Source organism: Anabas testudineus, chromosome 17 (genome assembly GCF_900324465.2).
Source record: "Anabas testudineus chromosome 17, fAnaTes1.2, whole genome shotgun sequence".
Taxonomy (NCBI): domain Eukaryota; kingdom Metazoa; phylum Chordata; class Actinopteri; order Anabantiformes; family Anabantidae; genus Anabas; species Anabas testudineus.
In genome coordinates this window covers 18,529,492-18,551,296 of record NC_046626.1, presented here as the reverse complement: position 1 = coordinate 18,551,296, position 21,805 = coordinate 18,529,492, and the positions used below count along the sequence as shown (strand labels likewise).

Below are 21,805 nucleotides of genomic sequence, written 5' to 3'. Positions count from 1 at the left end.
TCAAATTGTTATTTTTGGTGTTTTACCAGTCAATGATAGAAAGGAGAGAAGAGCATTTTCGCAGCTGAGCCTCCTAGGTATGCTTCCTCCTTAAAAAAAAACAGCAGGTTTAAAACATGCTGACTGTGGGAAAACTCAATAATTTTGCTAGATAAAATATTACTCCCTGGTATTGCACACGCACTACTTTCTATAATTACACCATGAAAAAAGCATCATGTCAAAATGGAGGCAAACAGATTAGGCAAAGCCAAAGTGGCTTTGGTGGATGGTGAAAAGTTCCCACTACACTTCTTACATGTTAAAAATATACACGACCTCATTCCTGTGAACATCGAACCACCTGGTTTACCTCCACAGTCACATTAATCATGTCTTTTCATTGATCAATTAATCTATTATTCTATAAATTTATTTTATAAAATGCCAGCAAATGAAGAAGAAGCCAGAATTATTGCTTTGCAGTTGTATGCCTCCGCCAAACACTACCTTTACAGTTTATAACATGTCTAATCAGTTCATCATTGACACAAAGTGGAGATTTGTGCCAAATTCTTGACCTTATCACTAAATGTTCATAAAGAGGGCGCTGGAGCCAAAGAACATCTGGATTTCTGCTTGAAGTTAGATTTAGATTTAGATTTGATTGATTACCTGATTTGTTGCCCATTACTGTTCTGTTGATAGACTGATAGTTTGAGCTCTATTCATCATTTCACCATTCAACATCATCATCATGGCAACAATCGTGGTCATCATGATACAGCAGCCAGGATGTTCTTATCAAGGGAATAAATTCACAATCAATAAATTGCTGCTTTTCTTTCAGATATTTGTATATAGTTGTCTAGAGGAGAGTGAGTGTTGCAGGAATATAGTACTATAAGCTTTATAGTGCTGGCTACAATTGTACTGAAATTATTTTCAAGGAATTTGTCACTTTTGTTGAATCTTCCTGAGTCATAACATAATAAAATCTTAAAACATTTGTTGCTTTGTTTTGCGTTTTCCCCTTTTATTATGTAGTCACAGACTTTGTAGAACTGGAAAGTTCATTTTCTATTCTCTCCCAGACTTTCCAGACCTGTGCAGGAGCAGAGATAAAGGCGTACCTGCACTGTTGGCTGTGGTCTCCACACGTGGTCGTTTGTTTAGCTGACCTTGCTCCTCCTTGGCCTCAGCCTCCTCTTTCTGACTCTCGCTGCCACTCCTGCTCTCATCCAGCTTCCTCTTAGGGAACATCTTCCTTGCTGCACATGTCAGGACAGGCATTAAATTAAAAAAAGAAGGGGGGAGGGAGAAGTGAGAGACATCCCAACTGAAATCATGCCATGATCAAACAGAAAGAGACTGTGGAGATGAAAACAGGACGAGTCTGCTCTATTACTGCAGATGTAGGGCATTTCACAAAAAAAAAAAAAAAAAAAAAAAAGAAGAGAATCTCAGATACATACTCTGCTAATGAAAACACTAATTCCATCTTGAAAGATTTTATGCAGCACAGCAGCTTATAGTTCCAGTATAATTTCCTCTGTAATGTTATGCAGCAGTAGAGCTCGAGGGTAATTTGGTTTTGGTTCCACATGTGCCTTTGTATTGGTCCTTGTTAAGGTTCTACTGTTGCACAGGTAGCACTGCTGTTTTTCCCTTTAAGATATTATAATGGAAGCATTAACCCTGCACATTAAAAATGAAATTTCTGGACAAATTAGAAAGCTACTTTAATGTGATGTTTTCTCCAGTGGTGATGGCGGCAGGGCTCTTATTGTGGAAACGCACCACTGCTGAAAGCAAACACTGCAGTCATCAAACACAAAGAGAATGGGGTGATGAAAGGAGAATGAGCTGCTTTCTTACTGCAAAAGTAGGATGAAGTAAACAGAGTGAGAAAGGAGGTGCTTCCCAAATGAAAACAAATCTGTAATACGAAAACAAAAACAAAACAAAAAAATAAAACGGTACCAAGTAGCTGAAATTCTCTATGCAAAATCCTACACTCCTGGTGTAAAAAAATAACAGCAAGTGCAGAGCTCCACTTAGAATCACATGGCTTTTTTATGTTGACTACACATAGTTATACATGCATTTCATTTAGAATTCAAAGATAATGAACATGTAAGGCAGAATAGGAGCAGCAGCAGCTTCCCTCACACTCTTGCATGTTTTCAGTGTTAGAGCTGTCACGTACAGACTGCAGTGATAAAATAATAATCTCTACATGTGTTTAGACCGTTTCTTAAAGAAAGTTACAAAAGACTCAAAACCAAAAAGGGACTAAATAAACACAGACTATCAGCTACAATAATAAGACGCCTTGCTCTGCTGGTTCCATTAACAACCAGTCAGCAGAAAGCATATCGCAAGACAATGAAACAGTAATAATATTATCATCGCTGTGCAAAGAAAAAAAAAAAAATAATAATAATAATGATGAATGTGTATTTGGACAAAGAGCCAACACAATCTAGCCCAATGGTTGCCAAACTTAACCCCTAAAAGGAGTGAAATACATGAAATATGAAAGGATGGACAAGTGATATGTGCACTTAGTTGTTTCTGGTAATCAAACATCTTGTGAATTCAGTTTAAGATGAATGTCTTGTTTTCCCTCCTTCAGAAATAATGAGTATTTGGAGCAATTAGGCTCCTGCTAACAAGTAATCAAGTAAAACAGCTCGAGGCAAAAAAAAAACTATAAATCCTCAGCTGGTGTCAAAGTTCATAATGCTGCTGCTTGGGAGGAAAAGTTGAGAACCACTGATGTAAGCCTGGAGTAAGAATAAAAACAGAGAAAGAAACAAGAAATTAAATCTGATCAGATACTGACCAGTCTTGCGTTTGGCGATCCCTGACGGGGAGATGGAGTTTGGGGTGCCGGGGGTCCCCGGTGAAGCTGAAGAGGCTGGGGTGGCCGGAGTAGCGGGGGTTACAGGGGTGGCTGGGGCTGGTGGTGGAGACAGGGGGGTGGGAACAGCCTTGAACACGTCATCCTTGAAAAGGAAAAACAAGAACAAAGTTCTTATTATTTTGTGATAAAAAAAAAAACTAACATAAAAGCATTTAATGGCTGGTGCTGTTGCTATGCGTGGTTTTAATTTGAGGTGATTCAACATGTTGATGTCATCTTGACAGCTGATATCAATGGTACAAAAACTGAGTAACAGTTGTCCAGCTGTCCAGAACAATAAGACTTGGATCACAGTGGACGATTTGTATCACTTATCCTCAACGTAGCATGTTCTGCCAATGCCAATGAGCGTATTCACTTTTGTAATTTGTTCTAAAAGGCAAAAAAAATTAGCAAACAAATGAAGTTGTCCTGTATTTAATTGAAAATATTACAACATATCGAAAGTGGAAACTACCTACATAAATACACAATCACTTTGAATTTGGTGCCAGCAACACGTTTCAACAATGGCAATAAAAGACTGAAAACATCTGGTAGAACATCTGACAGTTAATGAGGCTAATTTGGCAACAAGTCAGTATCATGTATCTGTTGCTGGGTATAAAAAGAGCAGAGCATCTCTGTAGCTCTGAGTCGCTGAGCCTTTCAAAAGTAAGGAGGGGGCCAATGACTGTGAAAGACGACATGGGTAAACAATGCAACATCTTAAGAATAAAATTTTTCAATGCAATATAACAAAGAATTTGGGGATTTCATCATCTATTCATTAAAAGAGTCATAGAATCCAGAGAAATCCCTTTAGATAAAAGGACAATGCCAAAAAACAATTTTGACCCTGTGGACCTCAAACCTTCAGGCAGCACTGCATCAAAACCGAAAGTTTCTTCAGTGAAAATCACTGCATGCGTTTAGGAACAACTCTGAAAACCACTGTCAGCAGGGGTGGGCAATATAGCCTCAGAAATATATCACAACATTTCAAGGAAATTTGCAATAGTGAGAAAAGTACAGAACAACGTTTCATCTGTGTTTACAGCTAGCAGCCAGAAGCATTTAATAATGCAAACATAATGAAGGCCATTTTCCATCCTTTCCCAGTGAGCTACTGTCCTTGACCACGTTTGCCCGCACTTAAATAATCAGGTTATGCAGAGAGAGCACCTTTCTCCAACAGACGGGGAGCAGAGTTTACACTCAATCCGATTTCTCTTCCATCTCCGACTTATTTTGGATGAATGGCTCAGATTATAACTGTCCAGCCACAGAAAAGGCAGCTTTCTGACTCTTCTGTGTTTGTGCAGCTGCAGAGTGACGGTGCAGGGGAGCAAAGACAAAATAGAGGAAAGACACACAGCTCATACACAAACCTAGACTGTCTAAATAAAATAAATCTGCAAAGGAAGAGTCTTATTTACATTTTCTTGGGCTTCTTTCAACTTTCATTTCATTTTCAGCTGGACTTCAGGTGGACTTTAATTTAAAAATGCTCTAGTCTCTCCCTCATTTAGCCATCTGCAGCCATTAGTTAAGCACATGCTTTCTCTGGGAGAAGTATAGCTGGGGAGAACTGAAGTAACTTCCTTTTTCAGACACCAATCATCCATAGAGGCTGCTCTCTGTACCTAAATTTAACTAAGCAAATAGGCAAGAGCCTCCCATTGGATATTATCTGCATGGATGATTATGTTTCAGCTGACAACAAGTTATTTAACTCTAACTGATGCAGTGAGCAGCTTCTCACTTCTTAAACAACCATGTCAGAAGACACATCCTGTGGTCGTGGAAAAGATGTTAATCTGTTTCAGAAGGGTCCAATTATTAGCATCAAGCAAAGAAAACATCTAAGGAGATTGAATAAACTACTAAAACTGGTTTAAGAACTGAACAATGGAAGACGGTCATGTGGTCTGATGAGTCCAGATTTACCTTGCTCCAGAGTGATGGACCATCAGGGTAAGAAGAGAGGTGGGTCGTGCCTAGTGTCTACTGTACAAGCCTGTGGGGGCAGCGCTATGATCTGGGGCTGCTGCAGTTGGTCTAGGTGCAGCAATTTTACGTGTCCAAAGGATGAGGTCAGCTGACTACCTGAATATACTGAATCTGAGTCCAGACCTTAACCCCATTGAGAATCTTTGGGATGTGCTGGAGAAGACTTTGTGTAGCGGTGGATGGAAATCTATCATGTGGTCTGATGAGTCAAAATTTTACTTGTTAGCAGCGTATGGGTTTGCATTAAGGCACACGCCACAGGTAATTTGCACATCTGTGAAGGCACCATAAATGTTGAAGCATGTATAGAGGTTTTGGAGCAACATTATGCTGCCGTCAGTCTTTTTCAGTAAAGGCCTTGCTTATTCCAGCAGAACAATGCCAAACGACATTCTGCTAAACTGGCCTGCCTGCAGTCCAGACCTGTCACCAGCTGAAAACATTTGGAGCTTTATGAAGTGAAACAAACGACTAAAGAAACCCTGAACTGTTGAGCAGTTGAAATCCCACATCGAGCAAGAACAGGAAAAAGCTTTGCTTTAAAACTAAAGCAGTTGGTCTCCTCAGTTCCCAAACAATTAGAGTGTATTTGAAAGAAGAACTGATGCAACGCGGTGGTAAACATGCCTCTGTCCCAACTTTTTCCAGAACACTTTGTGAGCATCAAAGTCAAAACATGTGTTTTGAAAACTAAAATGTTTCAGTTCAAACATTTGAACTACAGCACTAGTTATACTGCAGTATTTTCAATCAAATATAGGTTCTAGGTGATATTTAAATTAGCTTTTAATTTAAATGTTCCTCAGAGTTGTACAAAAGTGGCAGGGTCAAAACAAACAAACCTGAAATTCCTGCTTCTCTATATCTTATATACAAGCTTTTTTATATGACTAATAGTGTTAAGTAACATCTACTTTAATAACCATTTAAATGAACACATTGGGACATGACAGGTGGTGTTGGTAAATGGTTTCTTCATCAAATTCGAGAGAGCTGTTGGCATTCATTCAGACAAAAACAACAGTTGCTGGAGCTTAAGGCCATTTAATATTATTTCTATTCTCCATGGACCTTTAAAGTATGTGAAGCCAAGCCAGAAATAGCTACTCTTATATCGCGTGTGCTTAATCCAAAAAATCAACATCAATCATCAAATAAAATCTATTGAAAACCCAACAAAATGATTAATTACAGATGAAAAAATAATTAGTTTATCTAAATTATTTATCTCTGGTGGAGCTGTCTAGAAGTAGAAATTATATATTAGTTCTTACAAAAAATATTTTAATCATTAACCATATGAAAATGATGTAGAGTGGATTACACTGACAAACATGAATCCGTCACAAACGCTTCGCCAGATGAACAAATAATGAATAATTGCTGACATATTACAAACACAATTAACAGGGCGATTAAGAGAGTGTTTATCAAACAACAGGTGACTGAGCAACAGCCAAAGCCGATAATCAGGTCTTTTTATTATGTGGCTTATTGACATACACATTCAACATTGTGATTCACTATGCACTTACTGTGCCTTTGTGTAACAGTGTTTTTATCCACCATTAATAAACAAAAGGCGCTGATACGCCTACAGGACCTCTCACTGGATTCTATTTGTGTCGATTAAAATGGGGATTTTGAATGTTTAATGAGTCACACACTGTTTCAATTACTTTTACACTGTGCAGGGAAAAAAGGAACTCTACTACTGAGTCATCTTTACTATTATAACATCAGGTATCGCTACATGTGAAGTAGGTCTTCTTCTTCGTTTTTTATTACAATAACATCCCACTAAACCTTCAATTAGTTTTTGCAAAAACATCACTGAGCAATAGATAAAGATAAAAAGATGACTAACATCTGAGCCTTTTACCTTTTCTGTTTTACTGGGAGCTTCCTTATCTCCTTGACCCTTGGAAATGACTTGCTCTTTAACGACTGATGCTTCATCCTCCTCGTCACTCTCCAAGATTTGGCGACTGCGCTTGGCAACCTTCTTGATGGGGGAGTCCACTTCCTGGACTCCATTCTGCACCTTTAGTGGGCTCTTTACAGGTCTAAAGATGAGCATAGAAACAAACAGTTAAGACATTGCTTAATTTGGATAAAGAAAGTCTTAATCCTCAACTATGTGTCACTATTGAAAAGCACAGGCACAATTCACTATATCAAGTATTTAAAAAGGAGAAAGTCTGCAGAAAAGGCAATAAAAACAACTGAGACATAAACTCAAGGCAAGAGTCATAAAACAAGGGTCAAAGCAATGATGAACAGATTAGTACATGAAGACAAGTGTATTAAAGTGAGTTTTAAGACACTTTAAAGATGATAGCATCTAGCGATTATGACCACATTAATATCAAAGAAGCTCAGAGATGAGAAACAGAAGTTATCGTCTCTTTTTATCCAGTCCTTTGATAATAACATAATAAAATTTTACTAAGCGACAGAGATCTCAGATTCAGTGACTCAAAGATAACGGCACAAACTCAAAATGTCAGAGGTCTTTTAACACAATAACTTGTATGAAAATAGCTGATTAACTAAAAGGGGTCACTGATGTCTCTGCTAATATTTGGCATCTTCCAGCCTATACTGGTCAATCTATACTCAATAATGTGGTCTAATCTGTCAGGACACATTGTAATTAAAGGATATTTATATGTGCATCTATCCATAAGATTAGAATAATAAGCGGTAACCTCCTTTTAGAGTGACTGAAAAGAAAAATCTTACTTCTTCACCGTTTCATCTGTGGTTTTCTTCTGAATGTCCTTGTCTTTGCTCTTTGGCTGAAAAAATGATCTGATGGAAAAGAAGAAATAGCGTTAGATACAAAGAAATATTAGAGTTTAAGTTGGATGTTGTATTAACTTATTTAAAGCAGCTTTGACCATAGTTTGCCATCTCACTAAGAGGAACAATAACATAACTGAGCTAATGTAAAGTCCATTAAACTGAGGCTGAGGTTTCAGCTAAACTAGCTGTTCGGATTATAACGTTGCTGTAGCGTTAAACACCTACACATCAGGTTTGGCTCATAAATACAATAAACAGATACAGTTAAGTTTGTTCCAGCTAAACTTTAATCCAGAAGCAGACGTGAGTTTGACATGTTCTGCTGATGCTAACTCGACTAGCAGTACTACTAGCAATACAGTGGAATAGCACAAGTCAGTCAACAGTTACGGGTGACTAGCTGCTGCTGCTCTTCTAGACACTTTTCCGTGTTAGTTAATGCTGATATAGAAACAATCTTCTCTAATACATGTTTGTTTCGATCCTAATCGGATAATACTGAGTGTTTGACTGCGCTTGTGCCTCAAAAGATGATTCGTCTTATTAAAGCAGACATCCTAAACCAACTCATGCTAATGCTAACCTAAACAAACCTAGTTAACACCAACCCTCGGCCACATATTGCAGCCTTTCTCCCCCTTTGAGCACTTTACAGACTCCAAAACACAACTTGTCCTCATCAAGCGACTCGATGCTAACTCCGACTCTAACACGACCAAGCTAACGCTGATTCCCGTCAAGCTAGGTCCGACACCTTGTCGGTGTTTTACTTACGCGATGCTGCGCTGCATGTCGTCTTCCAACTCTTCCTTCGACTGTTACTGAATTAAAATAATTCAATATTTTAACTACAGCACAGTTTCAACATCCGAGCACAACACAACACAACACAACACAGCACAACAACTCCCGCGCTGCACGATGACCAAATATCTCGGCGCCAAAATGACATCTCAAGACGAAGATCGTCAATTGCGATGAGGAGTCACCTGTGAGGTTAAAACCGGTCGGTTTCCTGCTTTCAAATATCTCCATCAAAACATATCTGTGAGCTTTGATGGGTTAGTTTTGCAAAATAAACTCAATCTGCACGGAGCAAAAGTCAAACATAAAGAAAATAGTAGAAAAACTAAGCATGTCTAGGAATGAAGTGTCAATTTACTTAGATACATGAAACAAACAAAAGCTTTGAATAAATTGTGCTTATTTAAAAAATGCTCCATGAGGCTTAAAGATAATTAACATATCACCAAAAAGAAAGCTTTAACAATAATGACTGTGCACAGTGTCCTTCAGTGTAATTAATATCATGTAACCCTCATTTCGGATTATGGCACGCTAAAAAATAATAATCAGAGTGACACCTCCTATATTTTAAAACATCTCAGTTCTCTGGCTATCTCCCGGGAAAGTTTGCAGCAGGTCAGAGCTGCTACTGCCCCCTGTCGAGCCGGAGGAGCACCCGCACTCCCCCGCCCCTGGTCCTGATGCTGCAGAGAAGACATGAAGGCTCCAGTCATGAAAATTTCACAGCGGCTGCTCGGATGCATCATTTATGCAGCTCGTATTATTTTCATGAAGCCTGAAGCAAGGGGGCGAAAAAACGCAAGACAAACAGCTGAATAATATAAGTTGAGTGCACTGCTTTATTTACTCTAACACAAACGCCAAGTTGTCAATTGTTTACATGTGAAATTCTCCTGATGTGGCAGAAAGTGCTGACAGAATGAAAGCAGGGTTGTTGAATATATCATAGTACAGCCCAACTCAATAAATACAAAGTCTGTTTGTTTTAAATCACAGACAGTGAATAATAAACTACTACAAAAATACAGAAAGGGTGTATTTGAGGGATTTGAAAAGGAAAAGCAGTCCATCTGATGTAGTTTGTTCCTCTTCTTCACTCTCTCCCACCCATCTGTGCATCGCTCCCTGCTCTCCTCGCCTCTACTTGAATTTCAGTCTGCTTCACTCCACCAAACAGGCTGCGACTGATGTGGTTCAGATCCCAGCCCGCGGGGCTCTTGAGCGGCGAGCTGTTTCTGCTGACGTGGAGAGCCAACGCAAGAGGAGGTGGGAAGCCCGACTGCCTCAGCTCCCTGAGGTTGGCCTCCGGACAGGCAGGAGCGGAGACGATGGGGATGTGGCCGTGGAGAGCCTGGGGCGTCGGGATGGGTTTAGGGAGGCAGCACGGGAGCAGGAAGGGGTGAGGCACAGGCTGCAGCGCTGTCAGAAAACATCAATCACAAAAGACAAAGGAGATTCTTCATGATGTTTCATGATTTCTATGTGGAAGTGACAACAGGAGCTCAGATACTTTATTCATTTATCTACATCCACACATTAATTTAACCAAACCACTGAATGAGCCTTAAATCAAGTTAAATTCTTTCACAGGAAAATGAAAATGGTCTTTTTGACCTTGTTAGCTGATGCTGCAAAATATAACTTAAAACTCTTTGACGTTTTTATGGCAAAAGTAATACAATAAAAAAAAAAAGAAATTTCAAGCAGAAAAGTTCATTCTTGGTCTTAGAAACTAAGAACTCTTAACTCAAGGTCCATTAACTATGTTTTGTATTTGTATTTTGTTTTTTTTTCTTTCAGTGCTTTTGTCATTTCCAAAAACACAGTTACATTAAAGCTGCTAGAATATTTTCATATTGAAAAAAAAAAGGTCTCTTTAAGGTCAAGACTCAACTCCATTCCTTTCATTATCTCTCATCGTATCACCCTGTCTCACCTCGAAATGCATTAAATTGTAAAATCAGGAAGCAATCGAAATGCAGTTTCCTTGTACGTCGAACTAAAAGAAGCATTAAGAGTTGAGAAATCTGCAGCATCTGCGCTTTTAAGTGTGATGTGCGGTATGTGATGTCAAACTGAGTGAATATGAGGAGGAGGGAGAAGTGACCCAGTATTTTAACAGTAAAGACAGATAAAGGATAAATAAATTAAAGATACTTCAAATGGTTGCAAACATAAGGACGATGTTAATTTAAAATACTGCCCAACAAGTATTTCTAGTTTTTATTGTCAGAAATTTTCAATCAGTTGTTCTGAGTTGAAGATTTCAAACGTATTGACTTGATGTAAAAGTTGAAGGGAGACATTTACGTGTAATATGTTGTGTAGAGTATGATGATGTATGATTTTGCATTTTCTTCTCTGAACTAGTTATAGAGAATAAAGCATTGCATCTTTAATGGTTTGATACCATGATGATGTACTTAGAGTTTTTGAATTATTGATTTGATGATGGTGAAAAATCTTAATGTCTACTTCAATATCTTATGTTTAAGTCTTTTCCCTCTGTTGTCAGACAAACCAATTCAAATGATTCCTCTTTAAAATAATGGACTGGAACCCTGCAGCCTTCGCTCATCTGTCCTAACAAACAACCTACTGATCTGATCCTGGAGCCAGAGTTTCTTAAGGATAAAGTAAAGCTGTAAAGCACAATGCAATCTACAGGCTTACTGATTTAATAATATTACAGTCTTTATAAAATAAAACCATATATTTGTTTTCAATTTGTCATGAGCCACAAGGAAGATTTAAGCCATCAATGTGGAACAGTGAGCTTAAAGTCAGTCGGTGAAGTCATAGTGTGGAAATACTCAGTTACAAGTAAAAAGCATTCAAAATGTAGTAGTACCAAAATAAAGTACTCTTTATGCAGAAAGGTTCATTGCACATCTGTGATTATGACATTATTGAACTATATATATTGATGCATTAATGTGTTCATCACTCTAAAGCTGCAGCTGGCGATGATGGAATTCATTTTAATAATATATTCTGTTTAGACAGTCACATGTCCTGAAGCTAATATTGGTATATTGCAGGTGGGCAGTGTGTACTTTTACAACGTGGATCAGTAATAAGTCTCATGATTATAATGTATTTTATATTATTAATCTGATACTAAAAGGTGAAAATGTAGTGGAGTAAAAGTGCAATACCTGCCTCTAAAATGTAGTGACGTTAAAGCAGGAAGGAGCAGAAACTCACTTATTTCAGTATCACTCCCTATTGTAACGTGCACGGTGTGAGTCATGTTTGAACCTGCTGCACAGAGGAATCGCCGGCGGATGTAGTCTTACCTGCTCCTCCACACCCAGGGAGGCCACTGTCAGCGGGGAGGAGAGGGAAGGGACGAGGGCTGCTCTGAACCAGCTGGAGGGTGGATGGATGGAGGATGAGATGGAAGGGTGGTTGAAATGGGAACATGGATCTTTCAAAACAGTAGAGTCTGACACTGTGTGCACATAATATTAAGAACACCGGGTGAAGTTTTTGATCTATTATTGATTTGACCTATTAAATATACAGTAGATCAACGTTGAGTGAAGCTGAGACGACGCAGAAACAACAAAAAAAAGAACTCTTTGGATTGTTCCGCTATGAATAACAGCAGGAAGGTGTTCCTGATATTCTGTACACTGATGGCCTCATTTAAAACAAAGACATGATGAAAATTGAATCACAATAAATTATATTAATCGAGTTTTATTCCACACTCATATTTCCATTTGCAAAAGAAAAATTAGGCGTCTGCATGTGTAAAGTGCTTTTCTATCTTAACAGACAAAGCACAAAATAATTCCTGTTCTTACAGCATTAATCATATAATTAAACAAACTGTGGTCATGTCTAGTGGCTCGTAGGTGACCTAAGCCCTGTGAATGTGATAAAACTTTAACTACGCCGACTCTCCTGTGCATTAGGGGGCCAGTCAGCCGGTCAATTGTATTACAAATGGTAATGTTTTTAATAATTATTTCTATTCAAGTCTATCAATTTAATATTAAATGGAAACTGAGGTTATTTCTTTTTTTCTTCAAATGTGGAATAAAACTTTTCTTAAAGGCCTAAACCCATGATTTGGAAAACTGGCCGAGTTACTAGATGACTGAGCTGACATGAAATAATATATAAATATAAATATAAAATGATGTTATATAAAAAGTAATGTAACTAAATAGTCAGTTTCCCAACGGGTGGAGTCCTTTAGTATGAGGTGTAAAGAGATGGTGATGACCTGGTGGCCGAGTGGCGGTGGGTATCCTGGGTAGTTGACCAGGATGAGTTTGCTGAAGTTGAACTTGTAGGTGAATCTTTTCCCTTTGGTCTTGTGCAGGATGCGTTTGTTGTAGTAGTATCTGGAATTTAAAAAGTTTTCTGTGTCTGAACTAGGATCTGTGTGCTTCATATACACTCATGCTCCTGCAGGGCATTTTAAATAAGAAAGCATTGACATGTGTTGGCGTGAAAGGCGATGGCATGTGCTGCATCTGTGGGCAGTTTAGATTTTAAAAATTTAATTTGACAACATATGTTGGCAAGAAGTGCATTTTATTTACAGCATCAGCCTGAGGGAGAAGCTGCACAGAGAGGGAGATTACACAGTTATAGAGCTGGAATCTACAGCTGTGTGTGTGTGTGTGTGTGTGTGTGTGTGTGTGTGTGTGTGTGTGTGTGTGTGTGTGTGTGTGTGTGTAAATACGACACATATGTGCATATGTCAAGTTTACCAGAGCTTTCTGGATTACCTGAGCGCCCGGCTGAGCTTGTCGTAGTTCATGTGTGGCTTGCCCTTCCTCTCTCCCCACAGCCGGGCCAACCTCTCGGGGTCCCGGATGACGAACTCTCCCCACTCCCCTCCCCAGCTGATGGCACCACCCTCGCCTCTCCCCAGCAGTTCCAGCAAGAAGTGCCACAGCTGGACTTGTCTGGAGCCAGGAGACCAGGCCGGCTTGTAGGCCCAGTCGGGGAACAGCACTGCTGGAGAAGCACGAGGAATCATTGTGATGATACTGGGAACTTAGTGATGTCTGCAAATGACAGGTGTAGCGGTGTGGTACTGATGAGTTCCGGTGAATAAGCTACACTTGCATTTGCATTCATTATACATTACATTATTATGTGTTGTCTCAGGAAACCACAAATCAAATTGTGATGAAGCAGGAGGTAGTTATGCAACTCTGTGCCGAGGCATTCAATTCAAAATTGTGGAAAATGCATTTGTTGAAAGTGTAATGAGAAGATTGATGTTAGTTTTCATGCCTGTACAACCAGTGCAAAGTAAATTGGAGCATTACGTTTGGACAGTGCATATTTAGCATCTTCATGCTAAGCTAAGGTACCAGAGTACATGGAACATCTCATGTGGAGGAGAGAGTGATGGGGGAACAGCATGCAACAGAGTTTCCAAGTCAGACTCAATGTGGGAAGATTAAAGTTCAGAATCGGCTTTAAACTAATTCCAGCGTGACACTTTTAAAACGACACAATTCACACTGACGTATCCAAGACTGTGACATTTTCATTTGAGTGCATAATATTTGCATCATGCAAAATCTTGAATGGAACTGTTGGGAATTTGGCTAATTATGCATGCACCCATGTTTTGGTTTAGTTTGTTTCAGTTACAAGCTACAAACAGCGTAACATGAATCACACGATGTTTTTCACATAGGTTTGAATAAATCCTGAGAGAATGATGCATATGTTACTGAGTTTGAGCATCCATACATATATATTTCATTCTGTTTATGTTAAAAATGAGTTATCATCTGTCTATCAGGGTTACAACAACTGTTAGCTCTGTGCTAAATTAGAAAATCTCCTTTTGATTATACAAACAAATGTGATATATTAAAACCATGCAGAGTGAGATGAATATCTTTAGGTAGAGAAATTTATTTTGCAATAATTTGGGGATTAAAATTTAAATTTAATTATAGTTAAACTGTTACACACAGCTGATACCACTCCTTTAAGTTAATTTAAGAGTATTGGTTATTGATTGGTCCAGATGGTAACTGCATCATTTGTTGTTTGGTTTTCATTTCATAAATTTTTCTGTTGTTCATGTTGCTGTAATACAGACACGAATGCAGTGATATCTTCAATCTTATATATAAATGAAAACTCTCCCCCACGAATGCCAACCCACGCACATGTAAATCAACCCGGACAAACACACACACAAACACACACACACACACCCAGAGAAACACACAGTCTTACTTCTACTCCAGTAGGGCGATGAAAGGTGTCCGACTGAAGGGCTACAGCTGCACTGCATCTAACAACACATCAGAAAACACACACAGATTCGGTATCTTCATCACCGTGATCATCATCACAGGGAAGTCAGGAAGGAAAAAAAATACTTTAAAGAAATATTAATTAACTGCCATGTGGTGTTAAATTAGCCATCATAACAAAACACCTTGAGATAGTGATTAGAGCAGATCCTGCTCTCAGTATCGCTCAGAAAATTAAATCATCTTTAGTCATTTAATGAGAAATTCAAACCCAGAACAAACACAAACCACAGACTCTATATTGTATCATGATCAAGATAATGTTAAATAAGTGGAGGGTCTGTGGATCTCTGTCAGTTTAAAATCAGTGCTGATTACAGGAAGTCACAGTTTTGCAGCAAATTAATTAAAGTATAATGTCCTCAACAGAGAACGTTCAATATTTTGTGTATTTGTTTCCTGCAATTTCATCCAATAAACACACACACGCACACACACACGTTGTCCACCCACAGATACATTGACCTTCCCAAGCAATTCGGAGCAGCAGAGACACCCACCATCTTCCCTGGAAGGCTGAAAACTCATCTCTTCAAGAAGTACTCCACATAACAGTTTCCCCCACTGAATGATGTCTCCTCTGCTATAAGCCCTCTTCCACGAGCTGTAATATCCTCTTATCTTGGAGCAACAACAACAAAAAAGTCTCCCCTTTAGCTCTTATTTTATTCCCTTCCACCATGCAGCACTGCACTCACATGATGATTCTCAGGTCACAAGGACATTATCAGGAAAGTAGGAGAGCTTAGCCAAATACATTTTACTTTTAGTGCAGCATTTAGACAAAAAACACGTTCCCAAAGACATAAACAGAAAACAAATTTGACCTAGAACATGAGAAAACAGTCCAAACAAATCATGCTCTAAGAATGTGCAGTGTCTCCCTGCAGTTTAATGCAAACTTTGTAATCCTTTCTTTGTTTTAATTGGCTGTTTTGCCAGTTAACTGCATATTAAAGCCTTTTTTCCTACTGGATAGGAGCATCAGCTAATTGTCTCAACATGCAAATCTACGTGTGCCATCAATGTAATGATAGCCAGCACTACACCAAATGCTACAATCTAAAATAATAGGCTGAAATCATCATGCCAGTCAAACAACTAATGAGAAGATTTTTCTTTTAAGGTGTAATTTAACTTATCACCAATTACAGAAATCTTCCCTTACAATCATCTTATTTGGAAAGAGCAAGCTAATGAAATCCGCCTGTGTAAGTGTAATAATATTTCAATTAGTGCTGTTACCTTGACTGGAGCAGGAGTGGAAAGAGGCTTCGTTAGAGGAATAACAATGATCAGTTTGTCTGTTGGCTCACGTCAACTCAGAGAGGACTGAAGCCTGGATGGTCCGAATCTTAAACCCTCGATCTCATGTCACCCCCAACCACACACACACACACACACTCCCACTCCCCCCTCTCTCTCTCCCTTCTTTAACATCCTATCCTCTCCCCCATCCTGAATTGGGGAGACTCTAAAGTCAAAACTAAAAGATCTTATGCTAATTACTCAAATCCATTTTGTTCTCTTGAACACAAACTACTTTGATTTTTGTTCAATGTACAACAGGGCTGCAGCTCATTATTATTATTGTTCCTATTGATTAGTCTGACAATTATTTACTCAATTCAAAATCTCCCATTACACATTGTTTAATTCAGTGTACAAAAATAAACAATCAAGAAACGTGAGCCACAAAATCAGATTGTTTTTACTTGTAAAAAGACTAAAATATTAATCTGTTGCTGTTTTATTTTGTCCTTTTAAATCAATTAACGATGAAGTATTTATTTTTTACTTTACTTATTGTTACTGCATTAAAAAAACATTAAAACTCTCAAATTCTACCACAAATGTGAGGATCTGCTGCTTTTCATGGCTATTTTGGCTTAAAAATATTATTCTGGGATATTTTATTGATTAAACAATTAACCAGTTAAACATAAAAGGTAGAGAGATGATTTAGAGCCCTTATTTGCTGCCCTTGTTTGAGGAGGATCACTGGCAGCTCTGTGCAAGCAGAGATGGGTCCAGATCAACTGCTGCTATTACCCACAGTGGGAAAGGGCAGCAGTAAAATAAGCTTAGATGACTATCATTACCAGGGAGAGTGTAAAGGGTTAGACCTGAAATGAACAATAAGGGAAAAAAGAAAACCCTGGGTGGATTCTGGGAAGATGGTTTTCCTCCACATCAGGACTCGAGCGTATTCGAATGAGCTGAGCCGAGGAGGAAGATATGATAGAGTGACTGGAGGTGACTGGAGGTTTTCTGCTCACTGAATCAAATAGGTGATGAACTCAATACCAGAGCCACTCTTTGCTCTGCTGTAGCTGCTTTTCACTTGACAGGAGTGACTTTGGCCAAGGTTAACAGGCTGTTCAATACTCAGCAGCTCAGGCTCAGGAGGCTGTTAGAGGTGGAGGCAGCCGAGACATGTTTTGCCTAAGCCGACGTCCTGCTGGCAGCACCTCAAGAACTCCAGTCTCAAGTACTCGTCTCACTCACGGCGAGCTGAGGGTGCACTCCTATAACACTAGAATAAACATTCTCATAAGAAAAACAAGAACAGGCACACATGATTCATTATTTTTACATTAGTTCATTATTTAGAGCAAATTCAGACTATTATTCAGGTGAAGTGGTGCTGAGATGACGTTTAAACACTTTGACAGTCTGGGAAAATAAGCGTATTCACTTTCTTGTAGAGACTTACAGTAGATGTGAAGTTGCACTCTCTTGACCATATGACAAAAATAAATGTGTTGAAGTTGTGGTTTTACAAAGGGGTGGCATGTTGAACTATTCCCTGACACGTTCCTAAAATCAAACTCACAGTGAGGACAGAGCCCGACTTCTTGTTTCATCATTAATTGTAGATTTGAAAAAGTTGAACTGTTCCTTATTTGATCAAATAGAAGGTTTTGTTGAAAACATGCTTCATGAGTCACAAATTAGAAACAGTAATCACCTCTGATAAGAAAACAAGCCAGAGCTGCAGTGATAAATCAAATCCAATCGTATGTTTTACAAAGTTATTTTAGTAGGAAGTGAGTTACAAGTTAATTCTATCCTTAACTCAAACAAAGTGCTGTGTTTGTAGGTGGATTAGCAGTGATTTACTTCTCGTCGCAGCTGAAAAGTCGACAGAAAGCAAAGCTCCCGCAGCAATCCATTTAGGCTTATGATATACGTGCATCGCTATACATTCCCGCCTAGATTACACACACACTTATCACTCCTCAGATGCGATAGCTGACACCGGAGGCTTTTAATTCCAGTGTAAATACAAATACTCTCCCAGACAGCTATCAATTATGCATGGCCCTAATTGAGTTGAATGTTGTGCTTTTAGCAGCCCGGGGACCCTGGGTCACACACAAAAAGCCTGAAACCAAACACACACACACACACACACACACACAAGTGCACACATGCATTTGTGATGACTCTTACTAATATGCATTGCACAGCTTTGAATCGTAACCTTTACCGGTAACGTTGCATGTTTTAATCCATTTACATCATGTGAAGAGTATTTATTTTGCTCTACTGATGATGAGGTTGCTGTCGGCAGACAGGGCGCACGTTAATCTCCAAATGCTATGAAAGTCATTTGAATCGATTCTAAAAGTTGTTTGAGTTTAATCCATCAAAATAAATAAATGTGTCCTGTGCCTTCATCTCTGTCAGTGACAGTTTTATTGTGAGATAACGGTACATTTTTCCTTTAAGGATTAACGCAGTTATTCACACTGGCTTATTAAAATATTAATTTAAAAACATCTAGTGAACTCTGGTAAGTGATCAGATGAAGGTGAAAGCTTGCTATTTCCCTCTGCCAACCACTCAAGATGCAGTTTCTATGCATGTCTGTCCAGGCTTCTGTGCAAACCAGTTCCTCCTCCATGTGTCTTAAGTATAAAACAGATGTGAAGTCACAATGACCTCTGACCACCAACATCTAATCATTTCAACCTGAGTTCAAGTGGATGCTTGTGCCAAATTTAAAGGAATCCTCACAATCAAGGTGTTCCTCAAATACTGCAGAGGAGCATGAGGGACAACCTGGAAACCTGGTGCCGGCTGTCATCAGCAGGGAGGCACAAATGCAACTTGATAACCTGACAACTCTTTGTAAATGAGTATATAACTCAAGTTTATATGAGTGTATAAGTGTGAAGCGAGATCTTTATTTGGAAACAATCAACAATGTGCCTGTCACAGTGTGGTCTGTTCGTTAAATGGTAATTTAACTCTAATCAAAGAATAATTAAACAAGGTCATGAATTTGTCAAGAGGACCCCAGACATGAGTGTTTTAAATCCATCTGAAGAAGAAAGAAAGAAAGAAAGAAAGAAAGAAAGAAAGAAAGAAAGAAAGAAAGAAAGAAAGAAAGAAAGAAAGAAAGAAAGAAAGAAAGAAAGAAAGAAAGCAAATCAGCTCACATGTTAAATGCTGATCATGACAAAGGTGATTATTAGTTTCATTTCTGTTGGTTTAATTACAAAGGTTTCGCCTGATCTACATAATAGCTGCAATAAATGAATGATTTCATGAAGATTTAGTATTTTCAGGATGAATTCAACCGGTTTCTCTTTGTTTTTAAGAGCGTGCAGGACCGTGGCCCTTCACGCCTTCTGCTGCTTTAACTTTAAAACATCTCACATTGGTCCTCTCAAAGATAGAAGCACGAGAAGACAGACACAACGAAAAGCACTGCTGCTCATGGATTTACACAAACTGTCCTTAAACACACACACACACATCGGCCACAAAGGAAGACGCCTCACAGTCAGTATAAAAGCTGACAGTTTGGAAATTGAGCCTTTGGACCGATGGAGTTGTGAAAGCAGCCTCCAGAACCAGATGACAGAAAGAGAAATTTAAACAAACAGCTCGAATATTGAAGCGAGCAGCATTGTCAGGGGAATATTACTGTAAAGATGTAATATAAACACAGAAAAATAAGAAAAGAACCATCTTCTCTGCCTTATTTAGTCTCAAGTGTTCATGTGTCACATATTAGCCCAGTCTATCACCAAAGGAAGCCGTGCAGGAGTAAAAAAAAACACAAACATAATAAGACTTCACATTCCCTGAGGTGCAATTTAGGTAGCGGCACACAAAACGGGACCTGAGATATGAATTCGCTTTCCACCAAGATTGTCATCCTCTTTTTTTATCCCCCTCTCCTTTAGTGAGCACAGCATTATCTCCGCTGTGACGAACGGTGTGTGTGTGTTTATGTGCGACGATGAGAAGACTGGGGAGGTGTGTGTGTGTGGAGGGGGGGGTCTGGATTTGAGTCTAAGTCTGGATTTGATCCCCCACTAAAAGGACTGTTTGTTTTACAGCTGACGACCCTAGAGTTTAATCTGGTGCTTAGCTGCCTGCTCAGTCTCCCTGCATCCTCTCATCCTCTCTGCCTCCCTCTTTCCCCTTCATCTCTCTCTTTCTCACTCGCTCAATCGTATCATCCTCTCGCAGAAAGTTAACCCCCTCCAACCCCCAGCACCTCTCCATCATCCTCCGTCTCTCTCTCCATCCTCCATCCCTCGTCAACTCCGTATTTCTCGTCTCTTTCTTTGTGGCGCCAGCAGCCGTCGTGAACAATTTACATCCGAATGGATCCACCAGGTTTGGTGTTATGCGTAAAATTAAGTGGTGTTACATCACGCAAGCACCGTGGGTGCATGCGTGAGTACATGTGTGTGGGAGGTTGGTGGTTTCAGGCCCTGAAATGTGTGTGTGCATGTGTAAACTGTGTGTGTGTGTGTGTGTGTATAAGACAGGAGGACAATAGTGAGAGTGTATTTTAAACAGGATGATGGTATTGCAGCAGATGAGGGTCATGCTCTGGGTCTTAAGGGTCAAATCCTGTTAGAAGTAAGAAGGATCAAGGCTTTTGCAAGGCGCTGCCTTTTTTACTGCTGCAATATTCACTGACACTATGCAAGCAGAGCTCAGTGAGTGTGTGCGTCTGTGGAAAAGCTTACAACTGCTTAGATTGCTTTGGTTGTGCTCAATCGAGACAGGTGCAGGTGAGATATAAGAACAATCAGTAGGAAGATACCCTTTAGGGTAACTCCTTACTCTGAACTGTTCCAGCTCATTATGGGAACATATGATGTTCACACTGATACTTTGTTTTATGGTTTCATCATTCAATCAAATAAAAATACTGTGCTAGCGCTGTGTTAATAAAAAAACAGCTGAGCATATTTGAAAAAAGACATTATCACTACAATTTCAAACACAGTGTTTTAGGTTCGGACTGATCTATAACTGATATATTAAGGAAAGTGTTCCCACCGTGTAACCACGACAACAAACATCAAAAAGAGATTGAATACGAGGTGGCAGCAGTTATTCCATGTGAGAGGTTTGAGGAAATGAGCATCTAACAGGGAAAGTGTGCATCAAAATCTTGGATAATGACCAAAAATGCAGCAATAATAAAAAAAAATCTTCTAACGTCAGTCATTTAGACAAGCTCTGATTTAGATATTCTCTTAATGCTACACTTCCTGTGAACGTTGGCTTCATATTCACACTGCACCTAAAGGCAGCTTTGGATGATGCAAACACAATTAGCATTCAGGCTACGTACTGGATTTATTTTCAACTTGTGCTGTTAGAAAATTATAAAGAATATTTTTCCCCAACGTCTGGATTAGACAAATGTCGATCAGCTAAATGTTCTGGACTGTGGCTGAATCTGCAACAAGTGCTGGGAGCAATAATGGAAATGTTTGATTACAGCACAGTGTGTATGTTGTACTGTGCTACATGGCACAACTGAATGAATGGTAATCCTAGGATAAGATAAAGATTTACACCATGTGGGAGCTTATTTCTCTTTTTTTGCTTTAATATATCATAGTCTACCCTCTTATGGGCTCCACATCAGCTGAGCTGTCACCGAATCATTGAAGTTACTGTATTTAGACAGCAGAGATAACTAGAAATCCAAATCTAG

The 21,805-nt window shown here is 39.1% G+C and overlaps 1 protein-coding gene across 1 annotated transcript in view; it reads right to left on the bottom strand.

The window, feature by feature from the left end:
* The window catches only part of lig1 (ligase I, DNA, ATP-dependent), a 43,544-nt gene extending 34,910 nt beyond the window's left edge, over positions 1–8,634 (bottom strand). The window contains exons 1-5 of the mRNA XM_026374551.1: positions 8,483–8,634; positions 7,646–7,714; positions 6,783–6,966; positions 2,828–2,990; positions 1,113–1,250 (exon numbers count right to left, since the gene is read on the bottom strand). Of these exons, the coding sequence (XP_026230336.1) occupies positions 1,113–1,250; positions 2,828–2,990; positions 6,783–6,966; positions 7,646–7,714; positions 8,483–8,499 (571 nt within the window). The 5' untranslated portion in view covers positions 8,500–8,634. The remainder of the gene's footprint in view (positions 1–1,112; positions 1,251–2,827; positions 2,991–6,782; positions 6,967–7,645; positions 7,715–8,482) is intronic.
* Positions 8,635–21,805: the final 13,171 nt, after the last annotated feature.